Source organism: Rhinolophus ferrumequinum, chromosome 19, assembly GCF_004115265.2.
Source record: "Rhinolophus ferrumequinum isolate MPI-CBG mRhiFer1 chromosome 19, mRhiFer1_v1.p, whole genome shotgun sequence".
Lineage (NCBI taxonomy): Eukaryota > Metazoa > Chordata > Mammalia > Chiroptera > Rhinolophidae > Rhinolophus > Rhinolophus ferrumequinum.
In genome coordinates this window covers 8,724,361-8,750,763 of record NC_046302.1, presented here as the reverse complement: position 1 = coordinate 8,750,763, position 26,403 = coordinate 8,724,361, and the positions used below count along the sequence as shown (strand labels likewise).

General features: G+C 34.4%; 1 protein-coding gene across 3 annotated transcripts in view; it reads left to right on the top strand.

Annotated features, from left to right (window-relative positions):
- The window catches only part of ANKRD12 (ankyrin repeat domain 12), a 132,823-nt gene that overhangs the window by 63,349 nt on the left and 43,071 nt on the right, over positions 1-26,403 (top strand). For 2 of the 3 annotated variants that reach the window (XM_033087517.1, XM_033087516.1), the window contains 3 exons: positions 2,533-2,733; positions 4,669-4,811; positions 16,443-16,590. In XM_033087517.1, coding sequence (XP_032943408.1) covers positions 2,533-2,733; positions 4,669-4,811; positions 16,443-16,590 — 492 coding nt within the window. Of the gene's footprint in view, positions 1-2,532; positions 2,734-4,668; positions 4,812-16,442; positions 16,591-25,197; positions 25,278-26,403 lie in introns of those variants that run through there. The other variant, XM_033087519.1, reaches the window with a different exon arrangement.

Here is a 26,403-nt window from a genome sequence, read left to right as displayed (position 1 = left end):
TCTGAGTTTTTGTTTCTTCATTTGTTTGTCTCGTTCTTTTGTTGTTTTCAGTTTTATATACTACGTATCAGTGAAATCATATGGTGGTTGACTTTCTCTGTCTGACTTATTTCATTCCGCATAATAATCTCAGGATCCATCCATGTTGTCACAAATGGTACTGTTTCATCTTTTCTTATGGCAGAATAGTATTCCATTGTGTATATATACCACAACTTCTTTATCCAATCATCTATCGAGGACAGTTTGGTTATTTCCATGTCTTTGCCATCGTAAATAAAGCTGCAGTGAATATTGGAGCACATATATCTTTACAGATAAATGTTTTCGAATTTTTTGGGTAGATACCCAGGAGAGGGATTGCTGGGTCATATAGTAATTCTATTCTTAATTTTTTGAGGAGCCTCCACACTGCCTTCCATAGCGGCTGCACCAGTCTGCATTCCCACCAACAGTGTATGAGGGTTCCTTTTTCTCCACAGCCTCTCCAACACTTATTATTTGTCTTGTTGATGATAGACATTCTAACTGGTGTGAGGTGATATCTCGTTGTAGAGGACACAGTTCAGCTCCAAGTCCAGTTGCCATTTTCAATCTTAGTTGCAGGAGGCGCAGCCCCACCATCCCATGCGGGAATTGAACCGGCACCCTTGTGTTGAGAGCTCATGCTCTAACCAATTGAACCAGCAACCTTGTTGTGAGAGCTTGCGCTCTAACCAGCTGAACCATCCAGCCACCCCTCCAGCTGCTCAGCTGCAGCTTGTCTTCAGTCTAGTTGTGGAGGACGCAGCTCACTGACCCATGTGTGAATCAAACCACCAACCCTGTTAAGAGCTCGCGCTCTAACCAACTGAGCCATCGGCCTCCCCAGAAAACTTAATTTTTAAAACTGATTTTTTTCTACCATGAGCCTTTATCCTTAGAATAAATTCAAGAATTAAAGTCCTCCCTCATCTCAGTGACCCCTCCGCCTTGAGAGGCAACGACCATTAACAGTTTCTTCTAGAAAATTTCTAAGCATATAAACATGCAAATATTTATCTTTATAATTTATTTTTAAATATGACTAAGATTATACTATAATACTGTTTTGCAGTTGGTTCTTTTTATTTGGAGGTACATCTTAGTCAACTTTAAAATATGTAGAACTAGAGTGGAAAGCTTTTGAAATACCAAGCTGTTTGCCATTTTATATATATATATATATATATAGAGAGAGAGAGAGAGAGAGAGAGGGAGAGAGAGAGAGAGAGAGAGAGAGAGAAAACGCGCGCGTGTGCTTAGGGTTCATTGTTTTATCTGTTACATAATTTTCCATGTTTTTGTTTTGTTTAACCTGATTGCCATATGGGTAGTAGTACTTTTGTGTGTTTGAATATTGTTTTAGTATTGCTAACAAAAATTTCTATATTGCAAGTTGTGTGAATTAAAAAATACATTGTTTTTAAGAAGTGCAACAGCTAATTTTCTCAATAATTTGACTATAAAGATAATAAAATTCATTTATTAATTCAACCAATACTGCGTGAATACCACTGTGTACCAAGAAATTCTAAACTGTCGAGATACAGTGATAAAAAAGATAGATAAGATCCTTACTCTTATTGAGTATACATTATAGATATAGATAGGAAACTGTTACTGACACAATATACTTTAAAATTCAGAAGGTAAACTTTAATTTTTTTTCTTATTGAGGAAAGGATGATACTACTAGAAAATTATTTTCCAGAGACATTTCTCTCAGAGCAATTGTTTCTCTTAAATAGTTGTAAATTTGGTAATTAATTATTAACACTGTATATATGTCTTGAATCCTTAACTGATTAAGAAACCAATTTTTTATTATGTTATTTTCCCCGGTAGTTTTGCAATGGGTAGGAGAGGACTTTGGGCATCATCTAGTTTAACTTTCTTATTTTTGATATAGAAACTGGAACAAAAATCAAATGATGGAAACCAAAGCAAAACACATTTTTTTCTTTCTTATCACCCACTTTTTAAAGGCCTTTTTCCAGACCATCTTTATTTTTTGTGGATCTTAAGTTTCATTTTCATCCTAAAGTCATCCATGACCTTAATTTGCACTCAATACCAGAATAGAACTCCAGTGCTTTGTCTGAGTCAGAGGTGTGAACACTAGCCATCACTGTCATTTCATCTATGTCTTAGAATAATAATATAACATGCCATGAAAAATACATTTTTTTTGCAGTTCATCAAATTATTCATTGAGCAAACACATTTAGGGTGCATACTTGATACTTTATTATCATTTTAAGCCAATTTTGTAAATTGACAGACTAAAACATTTTTTCTAAATAGGCTCATGCAACATTAGATAAACCTAAAGGAAGATCTGCTCCATGTACTTGGGTCAACTTAATGTATCATCTAAGTCAAGTTTTGGATTGCTAGGTTGAGAAGATATTTCCCTGCTCCAGAAAATTATCACATTACCTATAAAAGCCTTTAAATGAATATACAAAATATTTAGCTTAGAGCTTTTGTTAACTTTCTTCTTTCTTATAGATTCCACACCAAATCATCCATCACAAACAACACCAGCCCAAAAGAAAACTCCCAGTTCCTCATCTCGACAAAAAGATAAAGTTAATAAACGAAATGAACGTGGTGAAACTCCTTTACATATGGCAGCTATTCGAGGAGATGTGAAACAAGTCAAAGAATTAATAAGTTTAGGAGCAAATGTGAATGTGAAAGATTTTGCAGGTAAGACTAGTAATTAAAATCTAATACTTAGGAACTAAAATTTAAAATTTATATAAACAGATTCTGTTTGCAATTTAATCTACATTCTTTATTCTTCCTGCTGAAATGAAAGAGTTGTAAGACTGTACTTTATTACCAAATTATTTTACTGTGTACTTAAAACCCTGAGCTCTGCTACAATTCCATGTCAGTAATTACTCAAATTTTTAAGTACTTAATTTTAGTTAAAAGATTATTATGTAATTCTTTATCCAATTTAGATTCTATTCTAAGTGAATAGAGTTATATAATATTTTCAGAGTAGTTAATTCATTCATAAATCTTTCAAGAACATTTATTAACTTGAACATGAGGACTATAAGGGGATGGTGGTGGTGGATTATTTTAACTACTCAAATACCATACCGATACATTCTTACTGTGAAGAGTTCAAACAGTAAAAGTTTGCAGGGAACAATATAGAAATTGTCTTTAGTTTCACATACTACAATAACCTCCATTCCCTTTCTCCAGTTTCTTTCCTGTACAACTGTTGTTAACAATTCGGAGGTTACTTTTGTGCATTTTTATTATCATATATATAAAGTAAACATTTATATATATATAGGCTTTTTTGAAAAAAATCAAATTATCTATGTCAGGCTGTAGTTCTACAACCTGCCTTTTTTACTTAATGTCTTACTGCTATTTCTGTAAAGATTTGCACTGGCTGTGGCTGTGTTTGAATTTTATTACACTGTTATTTTTACTAAAGTTTTTTTAAGTAATATCAGTTAATTGTTTTCATTTATAGGTTCTTTGGTATTTTAAGAAGGCCTTTTCTGCCCCTGTATCGTAAAACTATACCCCTATATTTTCTAATTTCCAAATTTTGTTTTTGTTTTGCTTTTACACATAGCCCTACTAGAATACACCTGGAATTTATTTTTCCATTTGGTTTGAAGGGGAGAAAGAGTGATATACAGGATCTATTTTAAAGAATGAGACTTAAAATGCACAGCATCCATTCTAGAGTAAAACTTGATATTATTTATCAGAAACCAAAAAAATTTACTTACCCATTTATCTAACAGTCCACTTCTTAGCATTTATCTTAAGTGTTTAATCATGGATATGCTTGAAGATTTAGTTGTAAGGATATTTGTTGCAGATTGTTTCTAATATTTAAAAATTAGAAATAATTTAAATACCAGTAATAGCTTGTTGAAATAAATTATGGTGTAGTCAATTAGTGCAGTACTATGTTGTAGAAAACTGTAATGACACGGGATTATTTTCACTGTAGTAAGTAAAAGAAACAGGTTAAACAGTCTTTCCAGTTTTGTTTTAAAATTATAAATAAGAGAGGGAGGGAATCTAGTAGGATTTATGCTAAATTATTTAAATTAGGTGGTGGAATTATGGATAATGCTTATTTACTGTTTTGTATTTTTTTTCTAATTTTTCTTTCATGAACATACAACTTTTTTATTATAAAAGTAACTAAAATGATTAATTTATTCCCATTAAAATAAGTATTAAGTTCAGAAAAGATTGTATTGACTTAAGAGATGAAAGCCCTTAAAAACATAGGGGATTTTTTTTTTTACTGAAAGACCCTTACAAATTTACTAATATTTTGCCTCCTTTTTCCGTTCTTTTTCCGTAGTTTAGATGATTATAAATTATAACAAATTTATAATTATTGGATAAGCTTAAATGTGTAATACTTTCGTCAAATAATTTAGCCTCAGTGGAAATAGTATTATCATGAATGAACCTTCTGTAAAATTAGTGGTATTCTTAGATAATTAGTTCTTGTTTGTCACTCCTTTTACCTTCTATGTACTATGTGCATTTAGAATCACTATTTCACACATAGTTATGTATATAAAAAGCATATATATTGACTTAGTACAAGTGAACCATATGGTTAAATTAGTATTCTAACTTTAGGTTGGACACCACTACACGAAGCTTGCAATGTTGGATATTATGATGTTGCTAAGATACTTATAGCAGCTGGAGCAGATGTTAACACACAAGGATTAGATGATGACACTCCACTCCATGATTCTGCTAGTAGTGGGCACAGAGATGTAAGTATGATAGAAAAATCAATAATACACATTTTCAAAATATAAATTTAGCCCAGAGTACTTTAGTTCACCTCTTAGTCATACAATCCCATGTCATATTTCACTCATTGCCTAATCAGCTCATCTATATTTTCTTTTTTCTTTTTCCTGCCCTTAAACTGCTAAGTCCTATCATAGTCAGATTTATAAAATTTTTTTATAAATTTCTTTTCATAAAATTTGTTTAATTAAACAGGTTGGCAGAATTTTTATTTGAAGGCCGTTCTGTCCGATAACTAGATATAGTGGTTAAAGTGGATTTTCCTTACCATAAAAATTTTACAGTATTCTACTGTATCTTTTTTTTAAGACTTGTTAATATTTAATGATCCCTCTATACATAACATCTATTCCTGCATTTTAGCTGACATTATTTATTTAATATATTCAGGTGGCTTATGTGTGTAACAACATGATATAATCAAACAGAATTATATATGCTTACACATTAATGGTATCTTTAAACATCATGTTTGTTTTGCTGTGATAATATGAACCATGCTGGGCTTTAAATTCCATTTGCATTTTCAGTCTCTGGCTTGTTAATATCAAAGCTAAATCATTCTTATTTGTAATGAAGCTCATGTTTTAAGTGTGTTTAATGCTTAACTCCATTGCTATAACCTGCGTACAGCCAGAGCATATCAATCTGGAGCGTTATTAGCAGTGGTTCTAAAGCAGGATTTTGTTTTTCAAATAAATAGATTTTCTCTTCTACTTAATTTTTACTTTTATCAAAGAATACTTGCACACAGTTTAGAAAGTTGAAGATAACTGCAGGCTCCCTCTCATGCCTCCCCACTTCCCAGTACCTTTAACCAAAAGCAACTAATGTAGGTGTTTCTTCTAGTAGTTACCTCTGTATTTTAAACAAGATGCAAGCTATTTTACCTTTTTCTTTTTAGTCATTATTTATTGACCTCCTGCAAAGGGTTTTATTAAATATTGATTGCTGCTCAGAAACAGAGTATCATAAATGTTATTTCTTTTTTGGATCCTTATTATCTGATCAATATATTGCCTTGTTTTATTTTTGTTTAGTTTTCTATACATCTATTTTTGTTCTTCCTTAATCTCTCTGATGTAACTGTAAAATGCCTCTAAATAAGATCAAACACATTAATCAATTTACTATTTTTGAGAAATACCTCTGGGATTTCTCATATCCTTCTATACAAGATTTGTATCCTGCTCTGATTGGGACTAGTTCTTGTGATCTGTAGGACAGATGCTATCTTGGGATATCGCTTTACCATTAATACCATGTGGGATTCTCAGTCTCTTCATGAGATTTCCTGGTGCCCACCTTAACTCTCCAAGGATATTAATTAAATGATTTGTTCTATTTCCCTGCATGGTCTTGGATTTCCCCGACATCCTTCATGTTACTTATCTGTTTTGGTAGATTTTTCAAATTAGAGATCTTCTGCTGACTTCCATTTATTCATATTTGAATGAAGCTCTAAAAAGCCTGATTGACAAGATCTGTACTTTACAAAACTTTTTGACTGGTGGGCTTCTCTGTAGTGTGCCTGGACAAGATGACTGAAAAACGCCCTTTTTCTCCTCTCCTTAGCAGCAAACATTCTCTGCCTTATTGGGGAGAAAATGGGATTTGGAGTGAAGATATATAGATAGGAATTCAATTCTGGCCTGGCCAATTTATCCACTGCGTGATCTTGAACAAAATACTTTTCACCTCTGAACCTTCATTTCTTCTTCTTTAATTTATGTAATAAATACTATATAAGGTATTTTTCATGATTCACAAAGTTCTATTGTTGAAGAAAAATGTAGCCTATAAATGTTATTTTTCCTAAACTGGTCCTTGCTTACCATTGGACCAGTCTTTTATGCCCCCTTCGCAATTTGTACATACCTGTATGATAGCACTCACTACATTATTTTTTGCTAATATACTTGTCTGTTTTCCTGCCTCGCCCTGTACCATGCTATAAGCTTTTTGTATTGTTTTGTATTAGTGACCCCTAGAACCACTTACCAAATGAGAAACACTTAAACTCTGCATGGATGCATGTGTAGGTACATGGATCGATGGATAAATAGATAACTGACTGAGAAGAGACAGAATGCCAAAGACTTAATTCATAAGGCCTGACAATATGTAGGGTACATTCCCCTTTCCAGTGATTTTATCAGAAACCGAAGTACTTACTGGCAGTAATATTTTAAATATGATACTTTTTGCCCTTTTTTTAATACCAGTATTGATAGTTCATCAAGAATGGTTTTCTTTTAAATGTGATAAAGATTTCCTGATTTCTAAATGTAATGTTAAAGAATTATAACTTGTAAGACATGTTTCTGTGAATACAAGTTTCTAAATATGCACATAACTGCAAAATATTTCCAGAATCTGACCTTTGAGCTCATATACTTACAGTGACTCAAACACTATTTCCAGTCTCTCTCCAGAGGGAGACTGATAATGCTATTTTCAAGAGACCTTTGCTTTTCCTCCTACCAGCATGCTTAGGATAGTAGGAGTCGATTCAGAGCTATTGAGAACTATTATCTCCTTGTTCTTTTTCTTGTGCCTAAGGGGGTGGAGAGAAAAGAGAGCCACCAAAAACTCTCATTTGTGTATATCTGTACTATCTACAGAGGGTGCCAAAAAATGTATATACATTTTAAGAAAGGAAAAGCTGTATTAAAATTATAATACAATGAATGACGCTAGCCTTCATTTGTTTAACACCATCTTTTGAGCGAACATCGTACTACACATTGCTACGTAATTCAATTTCAAAAAGTAATATATAGATAACATCTCTTAAAGTGTGCATACTTTTTTTTGGCACCCCCGTATTAAGAGTCTCTACCAAAGAATTGGATTTCTTTTACTCAGAATACTCATGATAACTTCAGCCATCCATAAAACATTCCTAAGGAGCAGAAGCAGAAAGATAGCAGTTCTGTAATCTGTTGTAAATTATTTAGAGCAAGAGAGGATTAACCTAGTTTAGTAAGAACCTAATCTTTGGCCTACCTTTTGCAAGTGCAGAATATTTCATGGTATACATTTTTATAATAGCTTTATTCCTAGTTCTGTTTTAGCTACCTGTCTTTATTTTCTTCTTGTCTCATCATTTTTATCTACTGCTAAATTGATTGCCTTTTATGTTTTAAGCAACTTTAAGTTACTTTAAATCTTTTTTAGAATAAATAATTATTTGCATAAGATGAGCTATAAAGTATTGATTATTTGGGTTAGGGTTTTTATAACATATTTGAATGAACCAACTGTCCCCTAAGTGATCATAGGCATGTAGTATTTGTTTATTATTTCCTGATGGGAATAGAAAGCTTTCAGCAGTATCAAGATCCTCTATTTTTTTTTCTCAATCTGGAGCTCTAGCCTAAAGAAGAAAGCCTGAAAATGGAAAAATTTTCTCTATATGAAGATGTTCACTGTGGTATTAAATAATAATATTAAGTAAAAAAAATTATTATTATAAGTACCGGAGATGCCAAAAAAATGTATTCAAGTAGACACTTTGGTCAACATTGCCCAAGCAGTAGTTCACAGTATTCAGACGTGTATGGACGCTGATGGTAATCACTTTGAGCACCTCTTGTAATTGCAGAAGTCAAACATGACTTTTATTCATCTTTTGTTATTGCTATATTAGGTTGGTGCAGAAGTAATTGCAGGGTAAACGGTTAAAAATAATTGCAAAAACCACAATTACTTTTGCACCAACCTATATATTCTTACAATTTTAATACAGTTTTTCTTTCTTAGAATGTGTATGCATTTTTTGGCACCCTCTGTATATAAAATTAGTTATTATAAATATAATATAAAATTAGCTATAAATTTATAACTACTTTTTTTTTTTTAACTTAAGTTACCTTCTCAAATCCCTAAAATGACGGGAAATTTTAAAGGACACAGGCTTACAAGGACAGAGAGCAGAAGAAACAAGAAAAGCAATATTTGGGGAGATGGAAATTAGAGGAATGAGTGGTTATTGACTGAGAACAGGGTTTGGCAAACTTTCTGTAAAGGGCTAGATCATAAATATTCTAGGCTTTGCAAGCCACATGCCTCCTCCATGGCTGCCTCCTCCCACTTCCCTCTTTCCTCTTCTTTCTCTCTCTCCTCTGTACTTCTCCTTTGTCAACCCTTTTACAAGAATACAAAAACTATTTTTAGTTGGCAGGCCAGGCCAGATTTCGCCTGTAAACTAAATTTACCAATGCCTGATTTAGAAAATCCAAGAAAATTGAAACCAAAGCCATTCCAGCACATAATCACAGAAAAACTAGAGCTCTGGAATTGATGGTACTGGGTACTTCTGGAAGTGCCTGTTAAGACAGAACTGAAAACAAGAGGATAAAAAGCTTTCTGATCCTCATATCCCCTTTCTAACCCTACACAGCCAGATAATTGCACCTCTCCCGCCCTGGCAGATGATTAGAAGTTTATTTCCTGGCAAGTATAAACCATGTATTCTCTGACATACCAGAACAGTTGAGAGGTAAAGATTCAGTGTGAGTTAAATAGGTAAAACCTTTTGGACATTAAGACCCAGCCTTCTTTCAGCAGCCTGAATGCTGAGAGTAAGGCTTATTGCTTTAGACATGAGTTGAAAGATTTCTCCAGAGGAAATTGAACTAGCCAAGGTGGTGGTGGGGAGCGGGGGGAAGAGGGGTCTAATGAAATGGCCCAGTCAGATCACACTAGCGTAAGACTGTCCCTCAACAGGTTCTACCCATGCTTGCAAATCTTTCAGTCTTTTTAGTGCCTTACTTTTAAATGTGAACAGCCAGTTCACATTTGAAAAAAGTCTAATAATGGAAGGAAAAGACAAAGCAGATACATTGAATAGTAGGAATTTGGAGGACACAATAACGTGTCCTCCACATTTTGGCAGGAGGAACTGCCAAAAAAGCTATTAACTTCCCCAGAGATAAGAGAGTTTATTGTAGCCATGAAACAAGAACTGAATGTATTAAAAAAGAGCAACCAATTTTTTTAAAAGAGCTCTTGGAAATTAATGCTATAATAGCAAAAATGTAAAAATGGAGTTTTGATGGTTAAAGATAAAGTTGAGGGGACTCTCCTGGAAACTAGGAAACAAAGACAAAGGTGGAGGAGGGGGAAATGAGAAAAAAGACATTAATTTAGGAGATTTCTTCTTGACAAGCTTTCTTAGAAAACAGAACAGTGAAAACATAGAAAGGACATTATCAAAAAATAAAGCCAGAGACTTGCCCAGAACTGAACGAGTGTGGGTCTTTAGATTGAAGGGGCAATTGAATGCTCAGTACAATGCATGTAAAAAGACCCGAGACACTTTATGCTGGAATTTCAGAACAATGGGAGCAAAGAATGTCCTCGAGTTGACAGAGATAAAAATAAAAAGCAAGTTGCATATAAAGGTAAAAAATCAGAATAGCATCAGACTTTAAGTAACACTAGAAGATAGAAGATAATGGAGTGAAACCTTCAAATTTGGAGCGAAAATTATTCTATATCCAGACTAAGTATTAATCAAGTAGAACAAAAGTATTTTCTGACATCTAAAATTCTTAAAATACGTACTCTTTCTCAGGAATCTCCTGGAGTTGGTGATTTAACAGAATGAGGGAATAAACCAAGAAAGAAGATAGACTCTAACGAATCCAATACAAAATTATGGGGAGAGTATTTCTGGGATGTTAGGATAAAGATGCCAAGATGACAACTGGGAACAAATCGAGAGAGCAACCAGTCCATTTTAGAGCAAGTTAGAAAACCAAGCCTTCTAACACAAAATGATAATATATTGAATTGAATTAAATCAATACTTGTAGCCAAATATGGGATGAAATACAGATGAGTATATAGAAAACTGAGCAAATGAGAAATCAAGATACTTAACTCCATGGGAGGAAATAAAGTTGTGTAAGAATGGAAATATTTAATCACAGTGTACTACTTGGCTCAACATTTATATTAATTACAATCACACACACAAAATAACTATTGGAAAGATAGAAGGAAGGGAAGTTTATGTGTATGGGAGGAGAGAGGATGGGAGTTGACAAAAGATCTGAATTCATGCCTTTCATTGTAAAACAATAGTGCCTAAAAACTGAAAAATACAGAAGCCGCAAGCTAACTATTGTTGGTGCAAGAAACGTCCAAACCTGTAGAGAATTTTTATGAGTTTATTCAACTAAAATAGGATACAGCGGGAAGCAATATGTCAACAGACTGAAAAAAATGCTTCTGAGAATAACAGTTTGCAGTTTTCTTTATGCATTTGAGATTAAGGAGGGCAACATAAGGAAGATTCCATGAAGGTGGGAGAAAGCAAGACAGATTGGATTATAGCATGCTGTCTGACATGCTTTAGAAGGAGGGGTCTGAAAAGGTGGTCAGGTATTAGAAGGAGAGTTCTGAAAGGGGGGGTATTTCAAAGGTATGTTAACCTAGATGCACAGAAACAATGGACAGGGCTGGCTTAAGATAAAGATAAGCCTTTTAGTAAAGAAGTTATATACTTGGGGCGTGAGTATCCACCATGACCTGCCCAGTTAGGAATTTATTATCGGATCTCCCTGTGCGGTTACTTTCCATAAGTGTCAGGGACAATTAATCGTTTTTCACCCAGCAGCCTTGAAAAGCTAGTTGATCTTTTAAAATCATAAGCATATGTAGTTTGATAAAATAAGTAAACAACAAGGAATAAAATATTAACAGTTGGGACCATGAGTAATTTGTTTTCTTTGTATATTCTTACATTTCAAATTTTCTATATTAATAGTTTATTCTTTCATAGTCTAGAAAACATTTAATTCACTGCGATTCTTCATTATTCTTAAATACCTTTATTTGTTAGAAATTTCTAATTTACAGCATCTTGTTTAATATTTCTTTTAAAAGACATGATATACAGGCATACCTTAGAGATACTTCAAGTTCAATTCCAGACTACTACAACAAAGTGAATGTCACAATAAAGCAAGTCACACAAATTTTTTGGTTTTTCAATGCTTATAAAAGATGTTTATACTATACTGTAGTCTATTAAGTGTTTAATAGCATTATGTTTAAAAAACAATGTACATATCTTAATTAAAAACACTTATTGCTAAAAAAAAACGAGAAAGAAGATGCTAACCCTTCAGTGTCATAATCTTTTTGCTGGTAGAAGGTCTTGCCTCAGTGCTGATGGGTTCTGACTGATCAAGGTGGTGGTTGCTGAAGGTTGGGGTGGCTGTGGCCATTTCTTAAAAGTAAGACAATGAAGTTTGCCCCATTGATTGTTTCTTCCTTTCACAAATGGTTTCTCTGTAGCATGCCATGTTGTTTGATAGCATTTTATCCACAGTAGAACTTCTTTCAAAACCTGCTGCTACTTTATCAAGAAAGTTTATGCAATGTTCTAAATCCTTTGTTGTCATTTCAACAATCTTCACAGCATCTTCACCAGTAGATTCCATCTTAAGAAACAACTTTCTTTGCTCATAAAAAGCAACTCCTCATCCATTAAAGTTTTATGAGATTGCAGCTCATCTTCATATTCCACTTCTAATTCCAGTAGTCTTGCTATTTCCACGATATCTGCAATTACCATGAGGGTTAGAATCAACTTCTTCCACACTCCTGTTAATGTTAATATTTTGACCTCTTCTCATGAATCATGAATGTTCTTAATGGCATCTAAAATGGTGAATGCTTTCCAAAAGGTTTTTAACTTCTTTGCACAGATCCATCAGAGGAATCACTATGGCAGCTATAGCCTTATGAAATGTATTCCTTAAATAATAAAACTTGAAAGTCAGAATTACAGCTTGATCCATGGGTAACAAAATGGATGTTTTGTTAGCAGTCATAAGAACAGCCTCCTTCAGAGCTCCTGGGTGACCAGGTGCATTATCAATGAGCAGTAATATTTTGAAAGGAATCTTTGTTTCTGAACAGTAGGTCTCACTAGTGGGCTTAAAATGGTCGATAACCATGTTGTACACAGATGTGTACTGTCATCCAGGCTTCATCGTTCCATTTAGCGAGAGCACAGGCAGTAGATTTAGCATAATTCTTAAGGGCCCTAGGATTTTCAGCATGGGAAATGAGCATTGACTGCATCTTCAAGTCACCAGCTGCATGAGCTCCTAACGAGAGTCAGCCTGTCCTTGAAGCTTTGAAGCCAGGCATTGGACTTCTCTGAAAGGCTCTTCTGTGAAATCCTAAATGGTATCTTCTTTCAATATATGGCTATTATGTCTACATTGAAAACCTGTTGTTTGATATAGCCACCTTCATTCATACCTTAGTCTAGATCTCTTGGGTAACTTGCTATGGCTTCTACATTAGCACTTGCTCCTTCACATACACTTACATGTTATAGAGACAGTTTTTTCCCTAAACCTCATAAACCAATCTCTGCTAGTAGCTTCAGACTTTTCTTCTGCAGCTTCCTCACCTCAGCCTTCAGAGAATAGAGTCAGGGCCTTGCTCTGGATTAGGCTTTGACTTAAAGGAATTGTGTGGCTGGTTTGATCTTCTTTCCAGACCAACTGAAACTTTCTTCATATCAGTAATAAAGCTGTTATGCTTCCTTATCTCTTCACTGGAGTAGCACTTTAATTTCCTTCAAGAACTTTTATTTTGCATTGACAACTTGGCTAACTAGCCCGAGAGGCCTAGCTTTCAGTCTCTCTGGGCTTTCGATGTGCCTTCCTCACTAAACTTAATCACTTCTAGCTTTTGATTTAAAGTGAGAGATGTGCAGCTCTTCCTTTCACTTGAACACTTAGAGGCCACTGTGGGTTATTAACTGGCCTAAATTCAGTAGGCAATAGGCCCCAGGAGGGGGAGAGAGATGGGAACCGCTGGTCAGTGGAGCAGTCAAAACACACATTTATTAAGTTCACCATCTTATGTGAGCATTGTTCATGGCGCCCCAAAACAATTACATCAAAAATCACTGGTCACAGATCACCATAACAAATAAAATAATGAAAAAGTTTTGAAATATTTGAGAATTACTAAAATGTGATACAGAGAGACACAAAGTGAGAAAATGCTGTTAGAAAAATGATGCCAGTAGACTTGCTTGAAGCAGGATTGCCGCAAACCTTCAGTTTGTTTTAAAAAAAAAAAAGTATCTGCAAAGCACAATAAAGCAAAGTGCAATAAAACAAGGTATGCATGTATTTTCTAACTACCAGAAATCACCAAGTTATGTGTTGGAAATACACGATGAATAAATACTTGATCCCACATGAAGTTTATGGTCTAGAATAAGGTGAGAATGTGTAATAAATTATAGTAAAGATTTACATATGATAGAATGTACTAATGTCAATGGAAAAAAGCTCAAAACAAGAAGAGTAAGGAAGCAGAAATAATAACATTTGACCACCTGTTTAATGTAGAGTATGAGTGAAAAACAAGAGGCAGTGATTGACTCCCATCTTTCTGGCTTCAGTTACTGGATATATTTTGGTGCCAGTCATTGAGAGTGGAAATAGATTAAAAAAAAAATAGGGGTGTAAGTTAATGAACTCTGTTTGGGACCTCTTAGTTTTCAGCTATTGTATTGAGCTACAAATATATTCAGTTGAATATATTCAATGAAAATTTGGATATTTGGGTTTGGAGCTCAAGAAAGAGAGCTGAAAGAGAGCAAGCAAGTGAGTGCTTGTCATCACATTCTAACAAAGTGGGTGAGATCTCCAAAGGGATGATACAGACTAGAGCATGAAGTAGTAAATCAAGGACAGAGCCCTAGGGAAACAATCACTGGCTTAGATCTTCACAGATCTGAAATCATAGGACAGATGGTAGCATAATGGTAGGTAGAAGAGTGAAGGGCCAATAAAGTCATTTAGGCTGCCAAAGGTAAACGTTTTTCAGGAGCTTGACTGTAAAGGAAAGAGATTTAGCTAGAGAAGGAGAATATATGTTTGAACACTCTTGTTCTATCTGTATTTCATTTCTTACTACCATTATGTTTTTTTAAAGATTGGCTTCTAGAAGGGAGCCAATCAAAAAGAGGTTTAAAATATAGAAAGGAAGAGGGTAAGAAGCAACAAACAAAAGAAACAAAATGATGACTAACCAGGCAGATCCTGGTTTTATGTAGCCCAAAGCTTACATAATTTGGTGGAGGGGGAAAGGGTTTCTTAAGTAAAATTTCTAAGTAATGAATACAAAGTTAGATATAGGGCCTAGTAAGGGGACGGTGAAACTGAGGGTCCTTGAAGTTTGTTTCGTTAGTTCTTAGTAAATCCATGTCACTTAATGATAGTTTAAATTCCTGGGAGATGGGGAAAAGAATAAGATTAAGAGCTTTGATAGTGATACTAGCCTTAAACAGAACAGAAATACTTTTGAGACTCCCTCTAGAATAGAGTTTACCCTTGAACAACATGGGTTTCAGTTGCACAGGTCCACATGGGATTTTTTTCGATAGTACAGTAAATGCATTTTTCCTTCCTCATGATTTTTCTTTATTGTAAGAATACAGTATATAATGCATATAACATACAAAATATGTATTAATTGACTTATTGATAATGCTTCTGGTCAACAGACTATTAGTAGTTAAGTTTTAGGGGAGTCAAAAGTTATACATGGATTGTCAGCTACACAGAGTGTCAGCACCCCTAATCCCCACATTGTTCAAAGGTCAACTGTATAAATTCCAAGAGGCCAGGGAACTTGTTATTCTTGTTCATTGATTTATCTGCAGAACTTGGAGCAGTGCTTGTTAATAGGTACTCAATAATTTATTGAATGAGGTCTGACAATTAAGTTTGCGAGTTTGTTGCAATAATGTTGCTAACCTTTTTTGATATCAGAGGGATTATTCATTATGAATTTGGACCAACTGGACAAACAGTTAACCAAGTTTACTATTTGGAAGTGCTGAAAACGTTGTGTGGAAAAGTTAGACGACCTGACCTTTTCGCAAACAATTTGTGGCTCTTGCATCACAACAGTGCACTAGTTGACAAGGCCCTGTCTGTGAGGGAGTTTTTAGCTAGTAAACAAATCACTGTATCGGAACACCCTCCCTACTCACCTGATCTGGCCCCCAATGACTTCTTTCTTTACACGAGATAAAGGAAATATTGAAAGGAAGACATTTTGATGACATTCAGGACATCAGGGATAATAGGGTGACAGCTCTGATGGCCATTACAGAAAAAGAGTTCCAAAAATCGCTTTGAAGTGTGGGCTAGGTGCTGACATCAGTGCATAGCTTCCCAAGGGGAGTACTTCAAAGGTGACTGTAGTGACCGTAATGAACTATGTAGCACTTTTTCTAGGACGAGTTTGTGAACTTAATTGTCAGGACTCGTATGATGAGAAAGGAAGAAAAATGTTAAGGTTGTGTGCTAAAATAGCCCAGCTTAAATTTTAAGGAGGAAATTTCTCTAGTAGGATCATTGGACAGGATGGCAATGAAAATAGACCTTGAAGAGTGATAATGATTTAGAAGAGACATTGTTAGGCTTGGAGGCAGAGTAGATGAGACAGAAGGATATGATGAGTGTTATCAAGAGAATGGTTGAAATGATACAGTCTGTGAAGGGACTAAATCTTTCTATTGTTTAATGTTGCAGATAGTGAAACTGTTACTTCGTCATGGTGGAAATCCATTTCAAGCTAATAAACATGGAGAGCGTCCAGTGGATGTAGCAGAAACAGAGGAGTTGGAATTGCTGCTAAAAAGAGAGGTGCCTTTATCTGATGATGATGAAAGTTACACAGGTTCGTTTCAGATAATCTGTATTCAACTCTTTGTTTGACATGTTTAGAACATTTTGCTTCTACTTTATAATACATAAAATGCTTGAGAACCTTAATATAATGCAGCTAGCTAGTAAGAATGGTAAATTTAGTAATAACCTAGTATTTGCTACACATCCTCTTTATAAATGGAATCATAAGGCTATTACCCTATTTCCATTATTTTTTTCCTCACAAATTGCTGATACTACATTTAAGCCCACTGCAGAACCTCTCCTCATTAATAGCTACCAACACTGTTATTCTGACTTCATTCTTTTATAAATTAGAGAGCTACTAACCAAACCCTTCCTGTCTTTTTCTGGCATTAATGAGTCATCTTTGCATTTTTACTTTTTGTCATTCAGGTAGTAGTTAAACTCTGGTCGTTGTTGAAAGGTAGGGAGGGGCACAGTTTTAAAAAGGAAAGATTCAAAGCAATATTTCAGAAAACTTTTGGCATAATCGGAATTTAAAAAAAAACACCATAAACAATTTAAAAAATAACAAAAAGAACTTCCTTGTATTGAAGAAAGTCTTTTGAATATAGATAAGAAGGGTCAGACAAATATCAATAAAAACGAATTTAATAAGTCTCATAACTGGCCATATCGCCACAAAACCTGAAAGAATTCCTTCAAACAGGTAATATTACAATTACATTGTTAAATGTTAGGGAATAAAAATCAACCCGTACTAATTTAATCTCAGTCATTGCCAGAAGGCAATAAAACATCTATAATTTTGAGACAAAAAGGTCTGCCTTTTACTTTTTCTTTATTGAGATACAGTTGACATATATCAGTTTCAAGTATACAATATAATGATTCAATATTTGTATACATTGCAAAATGATCACTAGAATAAGTCTAGTTAACATCCATCATTATACGTAGTTAAATTTTGTTTTCCTTGTGATGAGGACTTTTAAGATTTATTCTCTTAGCAACCATCAAATATGCAATACAGTATTATTAACTGTAATTATCATGCTGTACATTACTTCCCCATAACTTATTTATTTTATATGGAAGTTCATACCTTTTGATCCCCTTTTCCCATTTTCCCCACTCCCTCCACCTTTATCTCTGGCATCCAATCTGTTCTCTTTATCCGTGAGCTTAGTTTTTATTTTTAGGGTTGACTGCTAGATTATGCAGTATTGGTGTTTCTCTATCTGACTTATTTTACATAGCATAATAATGCCCTGTTGCAAATGGCGAATTTTCATTCTTTTTTATGGCTAAATATTACTCCGTTGTATATATCTACCACATCTTTATCCACTCATCCATCTATGGATACTTAGGTTGTTTCCATATCTTGGCTACTGTAAATAATGCTGTACTGAACATGGGGAGTACATATATCTTTTTGAATTAGTGTTTTCATTTTCTTTGGATAAATACCCAAAAGTGGAAATGCTGGATCATATAGGAGTTCTCTTTTTAATTTTTTGAGGGACCTCTATATGTTTTCCATAGTGACTGTTGTAACCAATAGTACACGAAGGTTTCTTTTTTCCCACATTCTTGCCAACACGTGTTATTTCTTGTCTTTTTGATAACAGCCATTCTAACAAGTGTGACAAGATAATTTGATTGGTTTTGATTTGCATTTCCTAATGATTAATGATTTGGGGCATTTTTCATGTACCTGTTGGCTATTTGTATGTCTTCTTTGGGAAAATGTCTATTGAAATCTTCTGCCCATTTTTCAGTCAGATTGTTTGTTATTGAGTTGAATGTGTTCCTTACATATTTTAGATATTAACCCCTTATTATATAAAAGTACAGTAGTACCTCGGTTTTCGAACGTCTCCGTTGATGAACATTTCGGTTTACGAATGCTGTAAACCCGGAAGTAAATGCTTCAGTTTTCAAACACGTCTCGAAAGTTGAACATATCACATGGCTTCCACTGAGTGCAAGATCCTGAGGCCTAGCTGTGGGCTGTTTTTGAACGTTTCAGAACTTGAATGGTCTTATGGAACAGATTACGTTAGAAAACCGAGGTACCACTGTATATTATTTGCAAATATTTTCTCCCATTTATTAAGTTGCCTTTTTGTTTTGTTAATGACTTCCTTTGCTGTGCTGAAGTTAAAATTCCAGTATTTGATTATGAAAATGTTCAAACATACAGCAAAATACAAAGAATTTTACAGTGAACACCCTGAACCCATCAGCTACATTTTATACTTTTTGTTATATATTTCCTTTATTATATTATCACATATCTGTCTACCCATTAATTCATCTTATTTTTTGATAACATTTCAAAGTAAGTTGCAGACCTCTTTAAATACTTTAGCATGAATTTTATTAACTAGAGTTTAGTTTTTGTATATGACTTTTTCAGGTAATATTTATATTTGTGAGGTTAATAATTCTTTATTTAATGTAACATTCTGTGAGTTTTGAGAAATGCATAGACCTATGTAATTCAACTTTAACAAGAGACAGAATATCTCTCTTGCTCCAGAAAGTTCCTTATACCCCTTCTTATCCAATCCCTGCCCCTATCTGATCATTTACATTCTTCATGGTAAGTAAAGATTATTAGGCAGGAATCACTAATAACTGATAAATCTAGGAGGACTTTTTTGATGACGAGCAGCATGTTTACATTGCCTTTTCACATTATAAGAGAGGAGGGGAAATGAAACCAGTGGTTATATAGTAGAGAAATGCAGCAGCACCTGAACTGTGTGATCAAAATGAACAATGTCAAGGACAGACAAAGGCACATCACATGCCTCCAGATGTAATATCGTCAAAAGGATATAACATTTTTGTAGCACTTTGGCCGAGAATACATAATCATGAGGAATGATCTGGTTTTTTAAAAACAAACAAACCATGAAAGATTAAAACATGTCAGTGTCATGAAAAACGAGTAAAGGTGATAGAAATGTTCCAGACTATCTAAAGAGATGATAAATAGAAAGGGCAATACCTGCTCCTAGCCTGGATACTGTACTAGATGGTGGGAAATAATTATAAATGACATTATTAAGTCATTTAACAAGGAATATGGACAATAGATTACTGTTATTTCATTGTATATTTATGAAGTTGACAACTGTACTGTGGTGATGAGAGAATATCCATATGTCTTAAGAAATACTTATTTCTTAGGAAATACTCACTGATGTATATAGGGGTAAAGAGCTATCATGTATGTAATTTACCCTCATATAGTTCAGAAAAAAAATATATATGTATACACACGTGTATGTGTATATGTATGTATATATATAGACATAGATAAACAGATACAGATACAGATATACGGGGGGTGCCAAAAAAATGTATAAAAGTGGACACTGGTCAACATTGCTCAAGCAATAGTTCGCCGTAATCAGAACTGTCTAGACGCTGATGGTAACCACTTTGAGCACCTCTTATAATTGCAGAAATCTATCGTGACTTGTATTCATCTTTTGTTATTGGTATACGTTGAGTATTACAGTTTTAATACAGTTCACTCTCTTAAAATGTGTGTACATTTTTTGGCTGTGTGTGTGTGTGTGTGTGTGTGTGTGTGTGTGTAGAGAGAGAGAGAAACCAAATTATAAAGCAAGAGAGTAAAAAACATTAATAGGCAAATCTGAATAAAGGGTCTATAGTGTTTAGTGTTTTTTCTTTGTCTAATTTTTGTGAGTTTGAAATTATTTCCAAATAAACTTTAGAATATATGTAAATACATAAAATTTCCTTGCTTTATCTGTTGAGAAGATCTAAAAGCAATGACTAAGACAATAGCAATAATCATTCCTAGTGACCAGATCATAACCTTGAAATATTTTCTGCTAAAAACTAAGGCTTCTTGGAAAAAATTGATGATTTCAAGTCTGGGACGGGAAATATGTAAGATGAGCTTGGAACATCTTGTCATTGTGGATGTCAAGAAAGCTATTAAAGACTAATATAAAGTCTTGTCAAAAGGCCTTAGGAGACAACTTAGAGCAGTTTACCACTGGCCAAAAATGAGATAATTTGAGCTTCAGTAAGGGTAGTAATTCAAAGATTTGAAACCCATTGAATGTGTTTAAATCTGTGAGTCCGTAGTGATAATTTTTTAACTTTATTCATCAACATCAGAGAACCAATTTGTTACCTTAAAAATTAGACACACACAAAAAAGAAATCATTTATCTTGCTTTTCATATATGAATTCTATCACTGGGTAACCTCATTATAGGTGAAAAGTGATATTTTTATAAGGTTAACCCAGCTAAAAGAATGAAAAAAAATGGACCATTTTGCAGCCGCCAATTAGTTAATATGTATAATCATTGAGCATCAACACCACTAACATTAAATAAAAATGGAGAAACCATTGCATGCTCCCTGATGAAAGAATACACTACACTACCACTCTTCAGTCTTCAGGATCCAGCTGCCATTTGCAGACAATACCAGAGTCGGAGGAGCATGCCGAACTGCACCAAGCAAAATCCAGAATGGGAAACACAAATAGCTTTGGTTCTTCAAGAGAAAAATTGTATGGAAATGAAAATGAAGCACCTGTGGAGTTATCACTTTGTGAGGGATGTAAATGCCTATTACATTGCTTTGTACACCTGAAACTAATTTTTTAAAAGTAAAATAAAGTATGGTGAAGCTTTTAACTTGAAAAATACCAAAAAAAGAAAATGAAACACCTGTTTAAAAAAAAAGCCTTAAAAGACACATCAAACTTTAAAAAATAGGCAAGACTAAAAAATTACGTATGTATTTAATATTTATACTTCTCTGAGGGAATTTTATATAATAGTTAAGATAAATGGCACATACAAGATCTTGGGTTTTTGTGGTTTTTTTATTAATACTGAAAAATTCTTATGTTAGGGGGAAAACCTGATTTTTTTTTTCTTCTTTTTAATAGTTTTGAGAAGGGACTACCGTGTTTCCCGAAAATAAGACATAGCTGGACCATCAGCTCTAATGCATCTTTTGGAGCAAAAAATTAATGCATCTTTTGGAGCAAAAAGTCTTGTTTTAATATAGACCGGGTCTTATATTAATTTTTGCGCCAAAAGACACATTAGAGCTGATAGTCTACCTACGTCTTATTTTCGGGGAAACACGGTAGCAATACTGATAGTTCCTTTATTTCACTTAGGAAATGATCAGGGCTTCCACTTAACTATCACCTATCCAAAAGTGGGATGAACTATAGAAAGAGGAGACCAGGGGTGGAGTGGTCAGTGACTAAAGAGAGAAAAACATTGCTTAAAGGGTTGACTACAGTATTTGGTAGTGGTAATATTAATGATTGGAGCTAAAACTACAGGCAAAATTGTAAAGGTGGCAACTTTTAGTATCTATTTTCATCCTCCACTAAATGTAAATTCCTTATGTGTTTGTTTCATAGATATTGCTCAATTAATATTTGTTGAATTGGTGGAGAGGGATTACTGACCCTTAGGGATTATGCCAGGACTCTCCATCCCCCACAAAATCTAAGGAATAGCTGAACCTTTAGATCAAGTTCATCCATTACTGAGACTGGGAAAGTTTGAGAAGACCTAGAATCAGTCAACAGGGAAGCTTCCTTCTGGGGCTTCAGCTGTTAACTGGCAGTCACAGATGTGAAGCCCAACTTTACCTTCCACCACCTTTAGGAGGTCTGCCTCTTGGACTTTTGCAGTACAGGATTGCAGCGAGGCAAGACAACCCTCCAAGGTTACCAAGAAACCCAAGAGAATGATTATTTTGAAGAAACAGAATATTAACCTAGCTAAATAAAACTACTAAAGGAAACAGATTACTTCAACAACAAAAATGAGCAGTTAAGAAAATTCAGATACAGCACAAAAAGACTTTTGGAGCTAACAACAACAAAAAAATCCCATGATTAGACAAGTCAGTAAATGAATTAAAGTGGGGAGTGATCACTGTTGGAACTTAAATTATAGACTGGAAAATCAGTTAAATCCTGACAACACAGCAAAAATACAAAGAATCCTGGGAGAAAAGATATAAAACTTAGGAAATAGATCTAGAAGACCTAACAGATCTAACGCGAATAATTGTTATTTATGGGAATTTAAAAGGGAAATAAAGAAACAAGTAGAAGATAATACAGTAATACAAATAGAAGACAATTTTCCTGAGCTGAAGAAAGCCTGAGTCTATCAATTAGAAAACTCAGTGAGCTCTAGGTAGATTGATAAGAACACACATACACACACCTTTAGACATATATTGGTCAAATTCTTTAGTTCTGAATCTAGCAAATTAATCTGCAAGTAAATACTGTCACATTGACATTGGACGTCTAACTTGCAACAGTGGAAGATAGACTACTGCAGCATAAGAATCCTGTACCTGACCAAGGTAGGTAGTATTCACCTGTCAGGGTAAATGAAAGATCATTGCAGATATTTAAGGATTTAAAGGTATATCAGTATGTATATTTTCTTATATATTTAAAAAGAAATAATGAAAGAATAAACCAACAACTTATAAAAGTGGTTAACTAAATAGAAGGCGGGGAAAGGGAGGCATGTGAATTGTTACAGTCTTTGAAAAACAGTCTGACAACAGCTAGCAAAATACAAGAGCTCTTAACTTTTAGAGATACATACTGAGATACTTCTGGATAAAGTGATATGATGAACGGGATATGCTTCAAAATGATACAGGGGTAGGTTAAATAGAAGGTATGGATTGACCAAAGAGTGATGGCTATTGGAGTTGAGTGATGGGTACAGGAGGTTCAGTATAACATTTTGTCTACTTTTGTGTAAGTTCAAAACTTATTATAAAAATGTTTTTGAAGATACTTCTGCTCCTTGATCTAGCATTCATACGTCTGGGAATATCCCATGTTTGTTACAGCACTGTTTACAGTGGCAAAAGAAAAAATCTGTAGTTGTACAGGCGATTGGTTGCAGAAATCAAGGTATATAGCCACACCACGGACTATTGTACAGCCATGAAAAATACCCTTTAATGCTGTACAATTAACTTGGGGTTTTCATAAATATTGTTGAGTTAGAAAAATCAAGATGAATAATCATAATACCTCATTTGTGTAAAATGAACAGTGTTTTAAAACCAATGCATATATTTATATTTGTATATATATTTATATACAATTGTATAAGCATGGAAGAAATCTGGAAGCATCTATGCCAGGCTGCTAATGAGGCACATTGGGGTGTGTGGTGGGGAGCAAGTGGCAGAGAAAGGGGATGATTGGGTGGAGGGAAGGGAGTTAGAGCTGGACACAGTCATGTGATAATATTTTGTACATATAAATATACAAGACTCAGCAAAAATCACTTGCCGTGCATCCCTGTTGATTTAATCCCTTATGTCCTTCCCTTCACAACTGAGCTTCTTAAAGTGCATTGTAATGCACTTAAAGTGCACTCTGTTGAGTTTATGTTTACCAACATCACACGTGATTTTCTCACTTCCGGGTCCCTTAGCTGTCTTTTCAGTCTTTCTGTAGAATTGGACGGTGTTGACCAAGTTCTTCCTAGAATTTTCCTGCCTTGGTTTCTGGGACATAATTCTCTCCTGGCTTTCATCTCCCAGACTGATCCTTCTCAGTTTCCTTTTAGAATCTCATCTTCATTTATTTCTCATTCCCTTCCCATACACCCTTTGTTGGTTTTTCTGAAGATTTTACTTTCTGGACCCTCTTCTCATACCATATATTCTCCCAAATATAGTCCACCCACACTTAGAGTTTCAACTACCATCTATATGGTGAGGCCTTCCAAATACCTCTTTATTCCATACTTCTCTATTAAGCTTCAAAACTATATACTGGGGGGTGCCATTTTTGCCAAAAAATGTATACACATTTTAAGAGATACTATCTTAAAATGTGTATACATTTGTTTGGCACCCTCTGTATTTAGCTGCCCTCTGGATATTACGACATAGAATTCCCACAGAAATCTGTGTGCCTGAATGGAACTTCTCTTTTCTCCATATACACTCCTCTTCTTTTTTTTTTTCTGTCTCAATGGTAGCATCAGTCAACTATACATATGTCATATACTTGGTAGTCATCCTCAACTCCTCTTCCTCCTTCCTTCAGCTCAGTTCTTCAGCAACTATTTTTGAGTTGTTAGGCATAGTTTAAGCACTGGGGGTACAGCTCATTATGAAAATGGAGGTACTAACATAATTACTAACCCATCAATTTCTACTTTCAAAGTACTTATAAATCCATCTACCAGTAACATGCTGAAAGTCATTTGAGCATCTTTGTGTTATGTGAAATCAGGATTTTAATAGCTGAAATTATATTGGTTTCATAAGAAAACAAGAAAATACGATTTTAAGAACAAAAGTTTTGTATGGCATGTTAATTTTTCCATTTATTATGGCTACAAACTCCATAATTCTTCAGAAAACAGTAGCCTTGAAAAGCAGCTTTTGTCATAAAACTTTCTCTTAGAAATAAGTGCTGCAACAAATTTTTCCAATGAAGGAAGGAAGGTATCCTATTTGGAGTTAATATGTTTAATTCGAGTGGAACACATCATTTAGAACCTATTTTGATTTTCACTGATTTTGATCGTTTCATGTGTTCATCAGCTATGTATTGATTTTTCAGAATATTTTTTTTCCACATGGTGAAAGTACCTGAATTATTGCTTGATCAAAGTCCCTCAAGGAATGATGAAAAAATCATCAGTAAGTATCATGCAAAGATTTTGGAGTTGCTGAAAAAGACTGATGAAAATACCCAAATTTATTGCTTAATTTACATGAGGTCCTTGTTAGACTTAACTTTATCAGGTGTCATCCAATTTAAATTCAAAATGTATTAATATTTAATAGATAATTAATTTAACTGCCCACAGATGTTTGTATGTGTAAAGCCTGATAGCATTGTTACCCATCTGGTATGTCATGTCATTCATGTGACAGATACACTTTAAGTGTTGAGAAGTTAGATAATATAACCAAGAATATGAATTTCAGGACTTAACAAGTTTGGAGTAAACAAAAGGGTGTTTTATATATGTAGCATTTTAAATGTGGCTTATTCCATTAGCCATTGTGCTTTATGACAGTGCTACTCAGAGTAGCTGTTCCACGAACTGTTACTGGTTCTCAAGATAAGACGCTTGTGCCAGAAGGTAAATCAGTGTACTGCTTCCTTCATCAAAAAGGAAAAAATGCTATGAAAATAATGTCAGCTGAACTCAGTGTGCTAGTGATGTAATTGATTTCCATTTTTGGTACAAGTTCCTATTGCATCAGGGATTAGTAATAAACAATTTGCAGACGGGCCTCAGTACATGGACCACACTGTATAGCAGTTTTAGGTTGTGCATATCAGACTTTTATAATAATGTTGGAATACAAGTCCTGGTTAGTACAGCTTATTTGTATACAAATGTGTGACGCTTTTAAATTTGCAAAATTCTTTAGTCTTTTTTTCCCTCCCCAACTTCTGCCCGTTTCCCATGGTTTTATTCCACGTTACCTTCTTATTCAGAGATTCCATCTAATGGTAATGTTTGCTACAAATAATTGCTTCTTGCTATCCTGCTGAAAACTCAGTTATATCAGAGAGCCAATCGTGCTCATAAAACATAATTATAGTAATGGATACCTGGGTAACTGTGTCACATAGTGCCCCCCACCGTACTTTCAGACACTCGTTAATTACCAGAGTAGAGTCTGTTAAAAGTTTGCAGACACTGATTTTATTACTTAAACAGAGTGCCGAGTGGACAAAGTTGAAAATGCCAGTCATTGTCAGAATTATTCACCTTTTTCTTACCTTACCTTGACTCTAATAATCTGACCT